Consider the following 20,774-nt stretch of genomic DNA (forward strand, 5'->3'; position numbering starts at 1 on the left):
CACAGGAGTTGGACATGACTTAGCAACTAAACCACCAACCACCACTGCATTCCCAAAGCACTTAAACATGCCTGTGATTTGCAGTTAACTCCATTATATTGTATATGATGTCTGGCTTTCTTTCTCTTCCAGTGTTCCATGCTTTTTGAAGCTCAGAACTATTTTTTTAATGTTTCTGAATCCCCAGCCCTTAGCTTACAATATTTCATAAGTTTTCGCCCTTGAATAAGGCTCTTTTTACTAAGAAATAATACATGAAATTCTGTAGCCAACTTTAGAATAATTTAGAAGTCAGCTTAAACAGCATTATTCAAAACAGTGGCAAATTTTAAGCTTTAGCCTATTAGAAGCAGAATGCTACTTGTGTGTAAAGCATAGAAGGATGAAATGGAGGTTAGGCTAACTGCGTGAAATTGTAGTCCCTAAAGAGATTTCACCGTTGCTTAAAATAGATTCACTTTTGTAGTGCGTGTAGCATCAAAACTATGAACTGATTTCTTCAAAGGAAACAAATTTAATTCAACAGGTTATTCTTATATAAAAACACCATACAGAAAGTTTTTAAAAAATAAAAAAAAAACTAAATGTTTAGCAGCAGTTCAAATTCAAGACTTGTGAGTAACAATACTAAATAAAGACACAAATTTACTTAATAATAGCTTCAAACATTCATTAAGTTCTTATTATATGAAGGTGCTCTTCCAAGACTTTATGTGAATTAACTTATATAATCCTCACAACAACTCCATGAGTTAAGTGCCATTATCATCTCCATTTCATAGCTAGATCTGAGGCAAGGAGATCTTGCCTAAAGTCATACAGCTAACAAGTGACAATAAACATGTATGTCATATATTTGTGTAAGAAAAGTTTAAAAGTTTCTTTTGTGCAGTTAGTTATTCAGTTGAACTGAAAATAGTTTAAATTTATTTTTTATATTCTCTATATCTGGCATTTCATCTACCTTTAATATGAAAAATAAATGTGCTGAATTTTCTTAGGTATTTACAAATCAGAATCAGCTTCTGTCTAAGCATGTTAAAACATTCTGTCACATTTACAGATTATAATATTTATAAGGAAAGTAAAACCTTAAAGTAATCATCATCAATTTCCAGGCTGCCTTAAAACTGCATTTCTTAGACATACCTTCTTCAGAGTCAAAATAAACTTTGTTTATATACTAAATATTACTTCATACTGTAGGCTCTGAAAATGCCAAAATAAGACAATAGTCACTGTCCTAGAGTACTCAAAGAAATAGACATGGAAATTGGACTACTGGAATGCATTTGGCAGGATATTCTGTTGGGATGAAACATAATATCCACTAATGTAGCTGCTTAAAAAAAATTAGAAATTAAATAAAAATCAGAAGGAGGAGGGAATCAATAAATTTCTTAAAGTTGACATAATCAAGAACTATAGATACAACCATGTTAATCACTATGGAAGTGACCAACAGAAGAACTAAAAACAGCTTAAAAGTTATCGAATGAGAGATAGGAGGCAAAGGAAGATTTTTAGTTGTTATTTTACACCCCTGTGTACAATTTCTTTTTTGTTACTTTTCCAGATGCATTGATTTCTTTTAAGAATTTACAGAGATAAGTTCTGTAAACAAAATAAATGGTATAAAAGCACCACAGAAGGAAGGATATAACCATCTGACAGGTCAGGTAAATGTTACCCCTTGCTTATGTAGAAGTTGATGCTTATGATAAGTTGGAAAGTGATTAGGAGAAGGTCATCTCTGGCAGAAGAAAAGTATTTGAAGAGGAACAGAGTCATCATGAGAGAGATGACCATCTAAGATGAATCAGATAGATTATTATGAAGAGAGAGAACAATAGCTAAGTAAATAGGGCCTGTGTGCCTTGATAGGAAGTTTGAACTCTACCCTATACGCAGATGATGACAGATAAGGACTATAAACAGTAAATTGGCATCAGATTTGTGTTTTAATAAGTTTTGTTGGTGTTATGAATAATAGTTGACAGAGCAGAGAGGAGTACCATTGCCAGAAAAAGAACTTAGGATGCCAGCTTCCAAAAGAAAGATGCAGGAAGGAGCTTAAGCTAACACACTGTAGTAAAAATGGAGAAGGGACAGATCTGAAATAGATTTAGGCAATAAGAAACAGGATTTATTGACTGACTGGATTGAAATGTGGAAGGGAAGAGTGAAGACACTTTCCAGTGTTTTTATTTCAGAAACTGCTAACCTCAACACAAGGCTACAAAAGAATTCCATCTAGCTACAAGGTAGCCCCTGAAGGCAATGATGGTGGATGGGAAAAGAGACAGCGACAGAGGATAATTTTTAGTAAAATATAAATCCCTTAGTTCCAAACTGCCTTTTCAGTTTTCTTTTTGAAGATAGAAGTGCTAAGTTCTACTGTCGCAGGCCATGAATTTATCTGGGTACCATAATAAGTTCTAAAATAGATAGTATACTCCTCAGAGAGTAGGCAAAAAGTAAAAATGTGTAGACTGGCCTAGTTTCTTTTTTTCTAATTTCACATTGTTGTTCTTCATTTTTGTACCCTGTTTAACTTTTGAATTATTGCAGCTCTTTTGGTATCTGTTTTTAAATTGAAAATACCTTAGGTGATTAATTTTAATAGAATGAAATCATTTAATTTGAGCCAGCTCTTGTTTTTTACTTCAGATAATTGTAATCTTTCTTGCAAATGATAGTAATTGCCTCCTCTTTTATGACAGTGGTGTTCACTGTTGGATGGTAATGGAAACACACGAAGAATTGAATTCTCTTTTGAAAAGCAGCTTTTCCTGCTTTATCTTTAATATGTAAAATAAATGTAGCCATTATTTTTTAGATATTTACAAATCAGGATCCGCTTCTAAGCATGTTAAAACATTCTATCACATTTGCAGATTGTCATATTTAAAAGGGAAGTAAATCCTTAAAGTAATTCATAATCTATCTCCAGGCTGTCTTACAGCCACATTTCCTAGACATACCTACCTCAGAGTCATTTTGGCACTTTCATGTTCATTTTTTGAGACTATTGAATGGATATTGAACTGTTTTTTAATAGGATCTCAATCTCAGATTTTCAAATTAACCGAACTATAGGTTACACTTTTCAAACACTTTGGAGCAAAAATTAATTTTTTATTAAAATTTTTTATGTATATTGATTTTTTTTTATTGAGGACTTACACTAAATTGTTTGCCATTTTCTTTACTTATACATATTGCCAAGGGGCTAGTTGGTTTTGTTTTTAAAAAACTACTTACCTTTAAGATATTCAAGCTTAGGGTCATTTTTTTACCATTCTCTGGATATTTTGACCTCAGGAAATATAGTGGCATTGTGTCATTATTCTTTACATTGTGTGATATTCTTTAGGTATTAGTAGGATTGAATATATTGTTCCCAGACTATACCCTGAATTATTCATACTTATAGCTGAAGTGTGTATGAGAATGTGTGTGCTCTGTATCTGTGAATATATTTGCTTTCAGGTGAAAATCTGATCATTACAGTCTTAACCTCTTGATGATGAAATTCTGTTTGTTTTAGGTGTACATGCAAATTCTGTTTCTTATCACAGTATTGAAAGAAGCCTTGTTCTTTTCCTCAGATTTCATAGTTGGGATGGTCTAATTTAGATTGTGGTCATGTCAGAGAAACATCTTTTTTTCTTTTTGTACATTTTCCTTGAGCTTTTTAGTGGAACAGTGATTGTATCTTTATGGAAAGACTCCCTTAGCGTACTCTTACTTTCTTCAGAGCCTAATTTAAGGTAGATGTTACTTTGCTTGTTTTTAACTTAGAGGAAGCTTCCTTAGACACAGTGATTGTTTTATACTTTGGCAGAGTTTGGTAGAAAGCACCTAAAAATGAATAGTTTGATCTCAGGCATATGATTTTAGAGCATTATATTTACCAGGTTGGTTTGCTAAAATTGTAAAACCTAATTTATTTCCCTAATCCTTTGTATTCGTTCATTGTTCCTATACAAGAATGCCATCGGTCAGAGTGTGTATGAAAGTGTTAATAAATATACTGTTTGCCTTATACATTTAAACTGAATCTTGACAAAAGCTTACTATAAGATCACAAATATTTAGTACTGTAGTGATTTGCTTATGTGTAGTTGTAGCTTTTTGTTTCTAACACTACAGGCACTTTAAAAAATATTAGAAAATATAGGAATGACTTTGATAAATAATGAATTAAAATTTAAAACAGCAGATCCCTAGACATAGTTTTAGTTGTAAACATTTTCTCTGAGAATTAACTGACTAAATTTTGCTAAAAAAGAAATAGCTTCTGCTTAATATTTTTTTCCTCTCCAGATGTATGTGAAACGAGTACAGTTGACTTTAAGAAATAACGTTTGTGTGTACTACGTTGCCTCAGTCATGTCTGACTTTGTGTGACCCCATGGACTGTAGCCCACCAGACTCCTCTGTCCACGGGATTCTCTGGACAAGAATACTGGAGTGGGTTGCAGTGCCCTTCTCGAGGAGATCTTCCCGACCCAAGGATTGAACTCATATCTCTTAGATCTCCTGCATTGGCAGGCAGGCTCTTTACCACTAGCGATGTAATTAATGTTTTAAGAGGATCGCATATACTTAAATGTTATCATAATAGTTTTTTCATTTAAGATCTCTAAATATTATAATACTTAGATTTCATCATTTTATAGCCATGCTTCCTTATTTTTAAACTCCTACATTTTAATTAAGAGCAGTTAAGCCTTTCTGCTTTATTGACTGTGCCAAAGCCTTTGACTATGTGGATCACAATAAACTGGAAAGTTCTGAAAGAGATGGGAATACCAGACCACCTGACCTGCCTCTTGAGAAACCTATATGCAGGTCAGGAAGCAACAGTAAGAACTGGACATGGAACAACAGACTGGTTCCAAATAGGAAAAGGAGTACATCAAGGCTGTATATTGTCACCCTACTTATTTAACTTACATGCAGAGTACATCATGAGAAACGCTGGGCTGGAGGGAAGCACAAGCTGGAATCAAGATTGCTGGGAGAAATATCAATAACCTCAGATATGCAGATGACCCCACCCTTACGGCAGAAAGTGAAGACGAGCGCTGAAAAATTGATGCTTTTGAATTGTGGTGTTGGAGAAGACTCTTGAGAGTCCCTTGGACTGCAAGGAGATCCAACCAGTCCATCCTAAAGGAGATCAGTCCTGGGTGTTCATTGGAAGGGCTGAAGCTGAAACTCCAATACTTTGGCCACCTCATGCAAAGAATTGACTCATTGGAAAAGACCCTGATGCTGGGAGGGATTGGAGGCAGGAGGAGAAGGGGACAACAGAGGATGAGATGGCTGGATGACATCACCGACTCGATGAACATGAGTTTGAGTAAACTCCAGGAGTTGGTGATGGACAGGGAGGCCTGGCGTGCTGTGATTCATGGGGTCATGATGTACTCTGCATATAAGTTAAATAAGCAGGGTGATAATATACAGCCTTGACGTACATTTCCTATTTGGAACCAGTCTGTTGTTCCATGTCCAGTCATTGCTTACTTGGTTTACCTTTTAGAATTAATTTAGCTAGTCTCTTAAGCAAAAGTCTACTACCGTTTGATTGTTTTGTAATTTTTGCCTCGTTAATAGTTGAGGGTAGTCCAAGGCATCCCCAGCTGCACATTACTTTAAAAGTAGTACATGTTAACTAAAAATCCGGTGCCTAGACCACTACCCAGCTGTCCTGATTTACTTGAACTGGGATAAGTTCCAGGGATCAGTAAATTTCAAAATCTTAGATAATTTAAGTGTATAGTTGTACAGTAAGGCTTGAAAACACTACTCTAAGGTCATTTGAATTTGAAAACTTGAGAAATTTTGAAGTGGAGAGAAAATTTTGAAGAAATTCTAATAATGGGAACAATGAATAACATCCTTAAACAGGCTATTAGGGCTTCTAAGAAAATGGATACACGCCTTAACCATAACCGATAGCGTCAAAGAAAATATTCACTATTCTTACCTGTTGAGCATCTAAAGAATCCAGGCTTTTTGTGTGTTTTGTGATTTTTTTTTTTTTTTTTTTACTTTGTTTTAGCAACTCTGGAAGGTAGGGAATTTTTTTTTTTTTTCTTTTAAAGGTTTATTTTATTTTGGGGGCCTTCCTTGCTACAAGCAGAGGCTTCATTGTAGTACACAAGCTTCTCATTGCAGTGACTTCTCTCATTGCAGAGTACAGGCTGTAGGGCCCAGGGGCTCCAGTAGTTGTGATACATAGGCCTAAGTTGCTCCATGGCATGTGGGATCTTCCTGAACCAGGGATTGAACCTGTGTCCCTTGCATTGCAAGATAGACTGTTAATTACTGGACCACCAGGGAAGCCCTGGGAATATTTCTTGTTCAGATGGTAAACTGAAGCCCAGAGAGAATGACTTGCTGTCTGTAACTAGCAAAAATAGAACTAGACCCACATACACATTTGATTTTTTAACTTGAGCTCTTTTCACTATACACTTAAAAGATACAGTGAGGCCTATTAAAATTTTTAATGGTTTAAGCATAAATCAATTCAAACTAGGTAACACCCAGCTGGAAGTAGTTAGAAATGCCCCACCAACAAGGAATTAGGGATAGAACTTAGAGATGTGGAAGCAAAGCAACGATATTTTTTGATTGGCTATAGCTTAAGAAGCTGCCTTATTTGGGAAAACCTAGTTGATGACTGGTAATTTTAGGTTTTATTTCTTAACTTTAAAGCATTTATAGGCTTAGGGTTTGGTTACATAAGTCACTCATGCCCTAGAACCGCCTCTGTGTGATAGCCTCTTTGTGTAACAATACCATACTGTATGAAAATTTGTTAGTTTGACTTAGTTTAAATAGTTTATTTTTTCACTGTAATGTTTCTTCAGAGCCACTGATACCATAACCAACAAAAGTATTAAGTATTTAGTGTTGAAAAGTAGCAGAATATTTCTGACTTGGACAGGGTTTATAGGTTTGTTGTAATGGTGGTGATGTGATGGTGTCAGTAAAAGTTAAATGCAGTACTTTTTAAAAATTCTTTAGAAATTTTACAAAACTCACATATGTTGCCTTAACTTACCTAGGAATCTAGCTGTCTGGTAGAAAACAGTATAGAATGATCTTTTTGTCTTACTATTAATCTGATCCATTTTATAGCAACATAGTAAAACTTTAATTGTGGCAAAGTTATCACCACAGAGTAAAGATTTTGGCTGTTTTTGTATGAGAAACCTCATTATAGGCTCTAACTAAAATTTTGTAACAAGAGGTTGGTCAGGTAGGAAAGAAATCATTATATATCAACAGTAAATAAATTACCAGGGAAGTCTTTCAGTAGTGAGGGGAGTACATTGTCTCAAAATGTTAGGAAAATATATGAAATGTACAGAATTTAAATTGAGGTAGCTTATAAATAATAGTCTTGGTAGTGCTCAAAATATATTTAAATTGCAAAAAATTACTTAACTGCAAAGCTGAAATTTATTTTAAGAATAATAAAAATCATTTTTTAAATGAAAGGGAAATTGGAATATTCAAAAATCCTGTTTCAAATAAGGTAAATTAGTTATAGAGCTGAATTAGTTAGATATTTCCACTTCCCATTTGGAGGATGCTATTAGAAATTTAGGAGAACTAGCAATAAGAAGTAATATGGAAATAGGTATGGATGCCAAAAGGGGAAGTGCAGTTTTGTGCATCATTTTCATATTTTTCTAAAGGTGTCTGTATATTTCCATTTAAATTATTTGGGCCAGTGTAATATAATCCTAATGGAATAGTGCCAGAGTTAGATTATCAGTGCAAATAAGGCTTCTCTCTAATGCATATAGAAGAAAGGCCTACCAACTTGGTATTGGTAATAGAAACAAACAAAAGTTTGCTATGTAGACGTTATATAACTTGCTGCTTTGATTTTTCTTCAACTGGTATTTTTCCACAAATGTTTGAAGGTCAGTTTTTATATGTTTATGATGTTACTTTAAAAAGTAAAAACGCGCTCTCTCTCCGGTGACTCTCCCCCGCCCCCCTCCCCGCCCTCCCCCCTGCCCCTCTCTCTCCCCCCCTCTCCCCCCTGCCCCTCTCTCTACCCGCCTCTCCTCCCTGCCCCTCTCTCTCCCTCTCTCTCTCCCTCCCTCTCCCCCCCTCCTCCCCCCTCTCTCTCCCCCTCCCCCCTCCCCCCCTAAAAAAAAAAAAAAAAGTAAAAAACGCTAAAGGTGAAATTCAAGGAAGTTTCAAATTTTAACTTTTTTTAATCTTTTCATACTTTATACATTTGATAAATTCTGAATAGCATATATTTCCTTGTATGTGAATGTATGTGTTGCCAAAGATTCTTATGATTACTTTATAAGGCATTGAAAATTTACCACAATTTGTAATTTACTATATTTATTCACCACGAAAAACGTATTTTCCTATGAGCACTGCAAATTCTTAAATAAAATGCCAAACTAGCATCACAAATTAATGCTTTAAGCATTTGAAATTTTCCTTGAGAAGCTCACATCTGAGCTTGCGTAGTCATTAAAAAATAGGTTTCTAATATTTTTCATTAATCAGTTCATGTTTTGTGGTGCAGAAAACGGGTTACAAGAGTCTCGGATCCTTCAGTCCTTTGGGACAACGGAATGGGAACTCAAGTGACCAGAGGCCCACAGGCTGCTGCTGCTCTTAAGTCGCTTCAGGCGTGTCCGACTCTGTGCGACCCCATAGACAGCAGCCCACCAGGCTCCCCCGTCCCTGGGATTTTCCAGGCAAGAACACTGGAGTGGGATGCCATTGCCTCCTCCGGGCCCCCAGGCTAGTCATCTCCAATTAAAAGCAGCAACTTCCTTTTACCCCAGTGCTCCAAACAGTTGTTACTGTTTTTGCTGTGTAATGATACAAAGAATTTAGGGAAACAGTGGTATAGAGGAATGCCATCATATAAGGTAGTGGAATCTCCACTTAGAGTTTCCGGGGGATCATAAACTTGGAAACAGAAGATAAATCTAATAACCAAATTTGTATATAGCCTTATTTTTTTAATTATGGTAAAGTGTACATAAAATTAAGTATTTTAACTGTTTTTAAGTGTTCAATTCAGTGACATCAAGTACATTCACGTTGTTGTCCAAGCTTCATCACCATCTATCACCAAAACTTTTTCATCTTCCCAACATGAAACATAGTTATTAAACAGTTCCTCCCTACCACCACCCATCAACCCCTGACAACCACCATCCTGCTTTCTGTCTCTGAATTTGACTACTCAAAGTACCTCATAAAAGTGGAATCCTATAGTGTATATACCTTTGTGGCTGCCTTATCTTAGGATAATAATGCTTTCAGTTTTCATCCCTGTTGTAGCATGTGTCATAATTTCCTTCCTCTGTATGTATATATACTGCATTTTGGTTAGCCATTCATCTGGTAATAGACATTTAGGTTGCTTCCACCTTTTGCTTATTGTGAATAATGACACAGATAACTATCCCAGTCCCTGCTTTTAATTCTTTCGGGTTTGTACCTAGAAATGAAATTGCTGGATCATATAATTATATTTTTAATATTTAAAGGAACCACCATTCTGTTTTCCATAGTGGCGGTACCATTTTACATTTCCAACAGCAGTGCACAAGGATTCCATTTTCTCCACATCTGACTCAATCACTTGTTTTGTTTTGTTTTTTTTCTTTATATAATATTTTCTAATGAGTGGGAAGTGGTATCTTATTGTGGTTTTGATTTAATTTCTGTATTGATTAGTGATGTTAGAATCTTTTTATGAGCTCATTGGTAATATGGCCTTATACTTTTAAAGATTTAGGGTGCAGGATTAGCTAACCAAGATTAACCAAATCTTATTTAAGAATCTTAGAGATCATCAGAGTTCTTAATCTGAGATCATCAGTGTTTCAGAGAGTCCATGAGTAGTGTGAAGGAAAACAAATTCAATCTGACTCTCAGTAGCTGTGCCCCTCAAAAACTTTAGAACTTTATCGATCCAACCCAGAATCACCAGAATGTTTTTTTAAAGCCATTATGTTGGGAGGAGTTGGAATTAAGGTGATTTTTTTTTTTTTAATTTCTGTTTTGTGCTTTTATTTTTTAGTGTCTGAAAAAAAAATTCATAGTGCACGTGATTCTGTGCTATTTTAGAACTTGAAAATTAAAATTTATCTTTAGCTCTTGGACATACAACTAAAAAAAAAAAAAAAGACTAAAAAGCTAAGAAGAAGTAAAATGGATGTAGTATGTTCCTATAATTGCCTGTCTTTTCAGAGTCACAGCATTCCCAAGTCACTACCAGAAGAATGGACAATGCTCTACAGCTACAAAAAAGTGATATTTACTATTGAATCCATTTCAACTGAATTCATTGCAACAAAATCATTGCATTTGAGTTTTTTATAATAAGCTATTTATTATAAAGAGAATGTATATGTAGAAAAGCAACATTTACCATTGAATTCATTTCAGCTGAATCTCATTAAGGGAAATATTTGCATTTAAGTTCTTTATAATGAGATTTTACTGAGTTTTGAGTAATATCTTTATATACTACTCTAATTACTTTTTAAAGGTATTGATTGGGGTTTTGTATTATTTAATTTTAGAACATTGATCACTTAATTTTAAAAGCAACCAAAAGGAGTTCTCATTAAATATTTTTGTTGAATAGATGATGGATACACACCTGGATTCACCTTAGCATCCTTAAAAGAAAAACTGTAGGAAATCTTTAAAATTTTGTAAAAAAAACTTCCTAGAACAGCTTACCTATTCAAGTTGATTGTCAAGTCTTCATAAGTTTGAGTGTACTCCAGGAAGGGCTTGAACACCTCTACTGTTTAATACCCTTAGGCCTTCATTTTCTCTTCCGATGTTTGTTTGATCTCTGTATCTGCTTAACTGGAATGTTTATACTATGAAATTTTATATTTATTTTATAGCTACCTTTTAAAAATTTATACCAGTTTTTTAAACTCCTGTTTTTTCTTTTGCAGCTGTATGCAGGAGCTATTCTTGAAGTCTGTGGATGAAAATTGGGGAGGTTCCCTCAAGTCCAAGGTATGTAAAATTAACTCTAGTATAAATTTTAGTTAATAACTTAAGACCAACATTTCACAAAAATAATTTCATTAAATATTTCAAAGAATAAGAAACTTTAAGGTTATACTTTCTAAAAAGTATATGAGTTTTTTTCTCCATTTGTTTTCGTGGGGAAGAGTTTTATAATAACTATTGAATACTAGGTTACTTTAAGCAAGCATAAAACATGAAATTTAGATTTAAATAAAGTACCTAATGAGATGAGTACTTTCTTAAGAGACTTTACTGAGTACACATTTTATGAGAGGCTTTCTTTTATCACGTGTAAATGTAATCTTTCTAAATAATATTTTCAGTATAACTGAATTATATAAAACTCATAAACAATTGCATTAAGTGAAACTAGACTTGTACAAAATAAAAATAATCAAGAAGAGAATTAAATACCATAGAACTTGAGGTGTAGAAGAAAGGAAATCATACGAGTATATCTTCACAGGAATTAAAGAGAAGTATATGAAAGGATAATTGTGAAAGTGTATTCTTTTGGTTGACAGCTAATAGTAATGGAGATTTGTATCTCCAAAAAGACTTGAACCTTTTCTATTCCATCCTTGCATGTCACTTGAAAATCAGTTTTATAAAGGTAATGAAGGTTTTTTTAACTGAAATGCATAAGTGCTGTATTTGTATACCTCATTCTGTTTTTGTTTCTGCTGCCTTTCCTGTGGTTTCTTGACTTGTTTACTCAATGGCAAGAGAATTTTTTGGGTTTAGTATTTTGTAAAATTGCCCATGTTAACACATGCCTTTTATTGCTGGCCTAGAATTACTTATAATAAAATATTGCTCCTTTTGGCACAGAAATGTAATCAAACAGTTTGACTTGGGGACATTTTATTTGAGACCCAGAGCAGATGCACATCTAATTAAATACATTCTTTATTAGAATAAGAACATATTCTAATATAACACAGGATATAACAGCTTCTACTTGGGGAGAAAATTCCTTGCTCTTAGGATTAATTTTGCCTCAAACACTTGAACTCAGAATTGTAATCAGAATTGTTTTAGCTTTTTTTATATCAGTTATCTGAATGATAAAGTGATCATTCTTATTCCTAAAATGTCTTGACATTTGCTCTTCAATTATATTGATTATTCATATTTACTGACTTGTCTTATTAATAATCTTTTGTGACTCAGATTTTCATGAGGTCAAGAGGAGCTTGCAGTTAGCGCTTCTATTTCTGATATCAGATTTTATCATGTCCATGATAATAATTTCTACAGCTGCTAGTTCAGTCTTTAAAAGATTGAGTGTAGTTTATTAATCTTTGGATTACAACTTAATTATATATATATTTCTTATGTATAGTTAAATTATCAAACTTGTGGGTATATGTGGTCATACTGTCTTTTCCTTTTGAAACATTAGGTTTTTAATTCTGTGTATAAATATCTAATTAGTACAAACCGATTTAAATTAAAATGATTGTATAATTCTATAATCCATAGCCATATTTAATAATATTATCAATATTTTCTGGGCCCATGAGAAACTAGTACATTTTTTAAGTTTATTTAATTTAAATTAGCCATGTCATGAAACAGAAGGAAAAAATAATGTTAAATTATTCTAGAAGAGAGAAGGATTAAAAATTTGAAATGTCTTATCCACATTAATTAACTCAGGTTTTGTGAGGGGAAAAGAAGTCCCAAATCATATTAGCTAATTCTAGATATACCTCCTAAAATACTTTGGTTTTTCCATGTATGGTTGTTTAAGTAGGAAAGTCTGTATGTATAAAAACTTCTCATTGTATGTTGGATCTAGTGTTTTATCACTTACAGTGACATCAAAGCAATAATGTTAAGTATGTTTTCCTTCTTATGCATGAGTCTTACCATGATAAGGATGTGTCTGCAGTCTATCTCTCTCCAAAATAAAAATGTAAATTTCCCCTGATTTTGTAGGTCTTAGCAGACATTTTCTCTAAAAGACCAGATAGTAATACTTTTCAACTTTAAAGCCAACAGTATCTCCATTGCAGCTTTTGAACTTTGCGTTTGTGGTACAGAAGCAGCCATGGAAAATACTTAAATGAATACATATGGCTGTGTTCCAGTAAAACCTTATTTATAAAAGCAGAGAGGCCAATGTGGCCTGTGGACTATAGTTTGCCAGCCTATGTATTAGAATCATAAATCTTTGGATACAGAAAGGAATTTTAAAATAATGTACAACTGAGATAGCAAATAGATTTTCACTTCTTGAGTGATGCCTAGGATTATGATGCTACCTCGGAGTTTTACTGGAAGGAATACTGACTGATTAGCACTAGCTTCATCAATTTACTCATTTATAAAATGGGTTAATAGGTGATATAAAATCAGTTAATATCTACCTTATTGGACTGTTTTGAGAATTGAATAACAATAACTTTCTAGCATTTGACTTTCTCTTCCCTTCACTTGTGTGAACAGTTTTTTTTATTCTCCTTTTTTGGCATCTCATCTACCACCCACACTTCAAATAGTGGTGTCAGTCACAGTCTGTGTTCTTATTTTCTCTTTTTCTTACTTTCTTGAATGGTGTCCCACTCCCTCAGTTTCTACTGCAGTGTTCACCTAGTAACTCCCAATTTATGTCTTTAACTCAAACCGTTCTTTTGTTTATCACCACATTTCAGACTGTGAACTGACATTTCCACTTAGGTGGTCTCATAGTATCTTAAACCAACATACATATACGTCACCTGGGGGTCTTGTTAAAATGCAGAGTATAATTCTGTAAATTGGGTTTATATCCTGAGATTCTGCTTTTGTAACAGTTCTGTAGATTGTGGCCTACATTTTTAGTTGTTGTTCAGTTGCTCAGTTGTGTCCTACTCTTTGCACCCCAATGAACTGCACCATACCAGGCTTCCCTGTCCTTCACCCTCTCCAGGAGCTTGCTCAAATTCATGTCCGTCGAGTCAGTGATTCCATCCAACCATCTTGTCATCTGTCATCCCTTCTCCTCCTGCCTTTAGTCTTGCCCAGCATCAGGGTCTTTTCTAAAGAATTGGCTCTTCACATCAGGTGGCCAAAGTATTGGCACTTCAGCATCAGCCCTTCTTATGAATATTCAGGATTGATTTCCTTTAGGATTGACTGGTTGGATCTCCTTGCAGTCCAAGGGACTCTCAAGAGTCTTCTCCAACACCAGAGTTCAGAAGCATCATTTCTTCAGCATTCAGCCTTCTTTATCATCCAACATCCATACATGATCACTGGAAAAACCATAGCTTTGACTAGACAGACTTTTGTCGGCAAAGTAACGTATCCGCTTTTTAACACACCATCTAGGTTTGTCATAGCTTTACTTCCAAGGAGCAAGCATCTTTTAATTCCGTGACTGCAGTCACCATATGCAGTGATTTTGGAGCCCAAGAAAATAAAGCCTCTCACTGTTTCCATTGTTTCCCCATCTATTTGCTATGAAGTGATGAGACTGGATGCCATGTTCTTTGTTTTATGAATGTTGAATTTTAAGCCAGCCTGTTCACTCTTTTTTACCTTCATCAAGAGGCTCTTTAGTTCCTCTTTGCTTTCTGCCAGAAGGGTAGTGTCATCTGCGTAACTGAGGTTATTGAGATTACTCCCAGCAATCTTGATTCCACTTTATGCTTCATCCAACCCAGCATTTCACATGATGTACAACTATTTGAATTTGTTAAAAACCCATATTTTGGAAGCCTCATCATCTTAGAGGCTGAAGTGGTCCAAAGGGGTTCCTGAGAAAAGGACTGCCTGATTGGTGGGTGCAGATAGTGAGCTGACAATAGAACTGCTTTGTACTTTATAATTAAGGTCTAGAATGATCGATTTCTTAGTAATTTTGAGTTTATTTTCTTTTACTTCCATGTGGAGGAGACAGGAATCCTGACCTCAACAAGGAAAGATAGCTCCATTCAGTCCTGCCCAAAGTTTGAAGGACACACACTTTAATTTCTCATATCCACTTTCCCAGCCCCTGGTGGCCACTAATCTGCTTTCTATTTCAGTGGATTTTCTGACTCCAGATAAATGGAATCATAAAAGACGTCTTTTGTGACTGATTTCTTTCACTTAACGTGTTTTTAAGATTCATCATATTGTGTATTTCAGAACTTAATTCCTTTTTATGGCTAGATAACATTCCATTATACAGTTACCCTGGGGGCTTCCCTGGTGGCTCAGATGGTATAGAATCTCCCTGCAGTGGAGGAGAGCTGGGTTCAACTCCTGGGTCGGTTAGATCCCCTAGAGAAGGAAATGGCAACCCACTCCAGTATTCTTGCCTGGAGAACTCCATGGACAGAGTAGCCTGGTGGGGTATAGTCTGTGGGGTTGCAAAGAGATGGACACAACTGAGGCGCGACTAACACTGTACACTCTGCATGTAAGTTAAAAAGCAGGGTGACAATATACAGTCTTGACATACTCCTTTCCCAATTTGGAACCGTCTGTTGTTCCATGTCCAGTTCTGTTGCTTTTTGACCTACATGCAGGTTTTGCACGATGCAGGTAAGGTGGTCTGGTATTCCCATCTCTAGAGGAATTTTCCACAATTTGTTTTAGTCCACACAGTCAAAGGCTTTAGTGTAGTCGATGAGCAGAAGTAGATGGTTTTCTAGAATTCCCTTTCTTTTTCTATAGTCCAGTGGATGTTGGCAATTTGATCTCTGGTTCCTCTGCCTTTTCTAAATCCAGCTTGTACATCTGAAAGTTCTCGGTTCACCTACTGTTGAAGCCTTGTTTGGAGAATTTTGAGCCTTACTTTGCTAGCATGTGAAATGAGTGCAATTGTGTGGTAGTTTGAACAGTCTTTGGCATTGTCCTTCTTTGGGATTGGAATGAAAACTGACCTTTTCCAGTCCTGTGGCCACTACTGAGTTTTCCATATTTGCTGGCATATTGAGTACAGCACTTTCACAGAATCATCTTTCAGGATTTGAAATAGCTCAGCTGGAATTCCATCCCCTCCACTAGCTTTGTTCCTAGTGATGCTTCCTAAGTCCCACTTGACTTCACATTCCAGGATGTCTGGCACTAGGTGAGTGATCACACCGTCGTGGTTATCTGGGTTGTTAAGGTCTTTTTTTTGGTAGCTCTTCTGTGTATTCTTGCCACCTCTTCTTAATATCTTCTGCTTCTGTTAGATCCATACCATTTCTGTCCTTTATTGTGCCCATCTTTGCATGAAATGTCCCGTTGGTATCTCTGATTTTCTTGAAGAGATCTCTAGTCTTCTCCACATTGTTTACTGAGGAAGGCTTTCTTATTTCTCCTTACTGTTCTTTGGAACTCTGCATTTAGATGGATAAATCTTTCCTTTTCTCCTTTGCCTTTTGCTTCTCTTCTCTTCTCAGTTGTTTGTATGGCTGCCTCAGAAAGTCATTTTGACTTTTTATATTTTTAGTAGAGAAGCCTTAAACCCAGCACATTCAAAAATTAAATTAATCCTCTTCTCTAAAACTACACTGTCTTCTTCACTATTTCCACAAATGGCAGTAAAATGAAGCAAAAGGATTAGCATGAAACCCAAGACTCATGATTAATATTTCTTGCATACTTTATACGCAGCTAGTCACCAAGTTGTGTCTCTTCCTCCTCCTCAATAACCTTCATATCTTACTCCTTTGGCCTGTTCTGTACTTGTTATCTGGCCTACCTGTCTTTTCCCTTCTCTTGCTTCTATTATCTCTCCTACACAACTACCAAAAAGACCTTTTCCATAAGACAGATTTGATTATGTGACCCTCTTATTTAAAATTCTCTGTGGTTCCCCATCACATAGAGAATAAATGTCAAACTCAGCGTCGTATACAAGACCTATCATGACATGTACTCTCTTTTCTAGGCTTATGTCTCTAGTTTATGTGCAGAACTCTTGCAATTCTCTGCACTGACTGCTAAGTCTTCGTACACACTGCATGTTTTTCCTGACTTGTGCTTTTTGCCCATTCCTGTGATGAACCCCTATTCATTCAAAATTCAGTTCAAATATTATTTGGGGATTACTTTTGCACAGAATTTTTCACTCTCCGCATTGTGTTCCATAGCATTTCCCACATAATATTTTAATGTATTTATTTGCTTTACTGGTCTTCTGCCTCTACCAAACCTTGTTGTTCAGTCGCTAAGTCATGTTTGCGACCCCGTGGACTGCAGCTCCTCTGTCTTCCACTGTCTCCCAGAGTTTGCTCAAATTCATGTCCATTGAGTCGGTTGATGCTATCTAGCCATCTCATCCTCTGCCGCCCCCTTCTTTTGCCTTCAATCTTTCCCAGCATCAGGAGCTGTCTAGTGAGTGGGCTATTCACATCAGGTGGCCAAAGTATTGGAGCCTCAGCTTCAGCAACAGTCCTTCCAGTGAATATTCAGGGCTGATTTCCTTTAGATTTGACTGGTTTGATCTCCTTGCAGTCCAGGGTACTCTCAAGAGTCTTCTCCCACACCACAATTCAAAAGTATCAATTTTTCAACACTCAGCCTTCTTTATGGTCCAACTCTCACATCCATACACAATTACTGGAAAAGCCATAGCTTTGACTATATGGACCTTTGTCAGCAAACTGATGTCTCTACTTTTTATTATATTATCTAGGTTTGTCATAGCCTCCCTTCCAAGGATCAAGCATCTTTGGATTTCATGTGAAGCCTCAGTCACTGTCCACTGTGATTTTGGAGCCCAAGAAAATAAAATCCATCAGTGCTTCCACTTTTTTCCCCTTCCATTTGCCTTGAAATGAAGGGACCAGATGCCATAATCTTCATTTTTTGAATGTTGAATTTCAAGCCAGCTTTTCCACTCTTCTATTTCACCATCATCAAGAGGCTCTTTAGTTCCTCTTCGCTTTCTGCCATTAGAGTGGTATCATCTGCATATCTGAGGTTGTTGGTATTTCTCCTGGCAAAATAGGTTGGTCTGGTATTCCCATCTCTTTAAGAACTTTTCAGTTTGTTGTGATCCACACAGTCAAAGGCTTTAAGCATAATCAGTGAAGCAGAAATAGAGGTTTTTCTGGAGGAACTCCTTAAAGTTCAGTTTTTAAATTTTTTAATCACTAATATACTCCCAGTCATCCTAACACTGTACCTCATATTAAGAGGAATTCAGATATTTATTGAATGAATAAGTGTATTTACTAGAGTTATCCAATTCAAGGGTGGTTCCACTTTTGACAAATGGAAATCTGGTTAAAAGTCTATGTTTATGTTGCTTATATACCTTTTATGAATATGTAGTCTTCAGTGGTCCTTTCCTGACTTTTTCATTCTGATCTGAAAAGGGATCATCTTTTTAGCTTGTCTTGTCTTCGTTATTGTACCTCCAGTCTTCTCAGATTCTTTTAATTATTTAAATTGCCATTCTCTGAATGTTTTTATTTATTTTTTTATTCTTTTTTTTTTTTTCATTTATTTTTATTAGTTGGAGGCTAATTACTTTACAGTATTGAAGTGGGTTTTGTCATACATTGACATGAATCAGCCATGGATTTACATGTGTTCCCCATCCCGATGCCCCCTCCCACCTCCCTCTCCACCCGATCCCTCTGGGTCTTCCCAGTGCACCAGGCCCGAGCACTTGTCTCATGCATGCAACCTGAGCTGGTGATCTGTTTCACTATAGATAGTATACATGTTTCGATGCTGTTCTCTCTAAACATCCCACCCTCGCCTTCTCCCACAGAGTCCAAAAGTCTGTTCTGTACATCTGTGTCTCTTTTTCTGTTTTGCATATAGGGTTATCATTATCATCTTTATAAATTCCATATATATGTGTTAGTATACTATAATGGTCTTTATCTTTCTGGCTTACTTCACTCTATATAATGGGCTCCAGTTTCATCCATCTCGTTAGAACTGATTCAAATGAATTCTTTTTAATGGCTGAGTAATATTCCATGGTGTATATGTACCACAGCTTCCTCATCCATTCGTCTGCTGATGGTCATCTAGGTTGCTTCCATGTCCTGGCTATTATAAACAGTGCTGCAATGAACATTGGGGTGCACGTGTCTCTTTCAGATCTGGTTTCCTCGGTGTGTATGCCCAGAAGTGGTATTGCTGGGTCATATGGCAGTTCTATTTACAGTTTTTTAAGGAATCTCCACACTGTTCTCCATAGTGGCTGTACTAGTTTGCATTCCCACCAACAGTGTAAGAGGGTTCCCTTTTCTCCACACCCTCTCCAGCATTTATTGCTTGTAGACTTTTGGATAGCAGCCATCCTGACTGGCGTGTAATGGTACCTCATTGTGGTTTTGATTTGCATTTCTCTGATAATGAGTGATGTTGAGCATCTTTTCATGTGTTTGTTAGCCATCTGTATGTCTTCTTCTTTTTTTTTTTTTTTTTTCCCACCAGCGAGGTAAAAAATTGCCCTGTTCCTCTACTTTCTGCCAAAATCATCTGTTATTGTCTTTGTAAAATGTTGCCAATGTTATGGGGTGAAACATGGTTTCTTGATGTTTTATTTTATTTTATTTTTTTTCCATTTATTTTTATTAGTTGGAGGCTAATTACTTTACATCATTACAGTAGTTTTTGTCATACATTGAAATGAATTAGCCATGGATTTACATGTATTCCCCATCCCAGTCCCCCCTCCCACCTCCCTCTCCACCCGATCCCTCTGGGTCTTCCCAGTGCACCAGCCCTGAGCACTTGTCTCATGTATCCAACCTGGGCTGGTGATCTGTTTCACCCTAGATAATATACATGTTTCAATGCTGTTCTCTTGAAACATCCCACCCTCGCCTTCTCCCAGAGTCCACAAGTCTGTTCTATACATCTGAGTCTCTTTGGAGAAATGTCTGTTTAGTTCTTTGGCCCATTTTTTTGATTGGGTCATTTATTTTTCTGGAATTGAGCTGCAGGAGTTGCTTGTATATTTTTGAGATTAATCCCTTGTCTATTGCTTCATTTGCTGTTATTTTCTCCCAATCTGAAGGCTGTCTTTTCACCTTACTTATAGTTTCCTTTGTTGTGCAAAAGCTTTTAAGTTTCATTAGGTTGCATTTGTTTATTTTTGCTTTTATTTCCAATATTCTGGGAGGTGGGTCATAGAGGATCCTGCTGTGATTCATGTCGGAGAGTGTTTTGCCTATGTTCTCCTCTAGGAGTGTTATAGTTTCTGGTCTTACATTTATATCTTTAATCCATTTTGAGTTTATTTTTGTGTATGGTGTTAGAAAGTGTTCTAGTTTCATTCTTTTACAAGTGGTTGACCAGTTTTCCCAGCACCACTTGTTAAAGAGGTTGTCTTTTTTCCATTGTATATCCTTGCCTCCTTTGTCGAAGATAAGGTGTCCGTAGGTTCGTGGATTTATCTCTGGGCTTTCTATTCTGTTCCATTGATCTATATTTCTGTCTTTGTGCCAGTACCATGCTGTCTTGATGACTGTGGCTTTGTAGTAGAGTCTGAAGTCAGGCAGGTTGATTCCTCCAGTTCCATTCTTCTCTCTGAATGTTTTTAAATGCTTTTAAATTGTCTTGTTGGAAGGACCAAAATAAGTCATGGTTTTGCACTCCAGATAGTTTGTATACAGTAGTAAATTTTCTTATTTTAGAACTATATGAATGCCCAGTAGTTTTCATTGAACACACTTGAGAATTCAATTCTCTTCTTGTTGTTGCTGGTGCTCTTCTCTTTGTATTATTGTTTCTGGATATGATATGAACTTTTTGTTTAGAATATATAC

The 20,774-nt window shown here is 35.9% G+C and overlaps 1 protein-coding gene across 2 annotated transcripts in view; it reads left to right on the forward strand.

Annotated features, from left to right (window-relative positions):
* Positions 1-20,774, forward strand: part of SELENOF (selenoprotein F) — a 40,013-nt gene that overhangs the window by 12,081 nt on the left and 7,158 nt on the right. For both annotated transcript variants that reach the window (XM_020877238.2, XM_020877237.2), the window contains exon 3: positions 10,995-11,058. In XM_020877238.2, the coding sequence (XP_020732897.1) occupies positions 10,995-11,058 (64 nt within the window). The remainder of the gene's footprint in view (positions 1-10,994; positions 11,059-20,774) is intronic.

This window comes from Odocoileus virginianus, chromosome 5 (assembly GCF_023699985.2).
Source record: "Odocoileus virginianus isolate 20LAN1187 ecotype Illinois chromosome 5, Ovbor_1.2, whole genome shotgun sequence".
Taxonomy (NCBI): domain Eukaryota; kingdom Metazoa; phylum Chordata; class Mammalia; order Artiodactyla; family Cervidae; genus Odocoileus; species Odocoileus virginianus.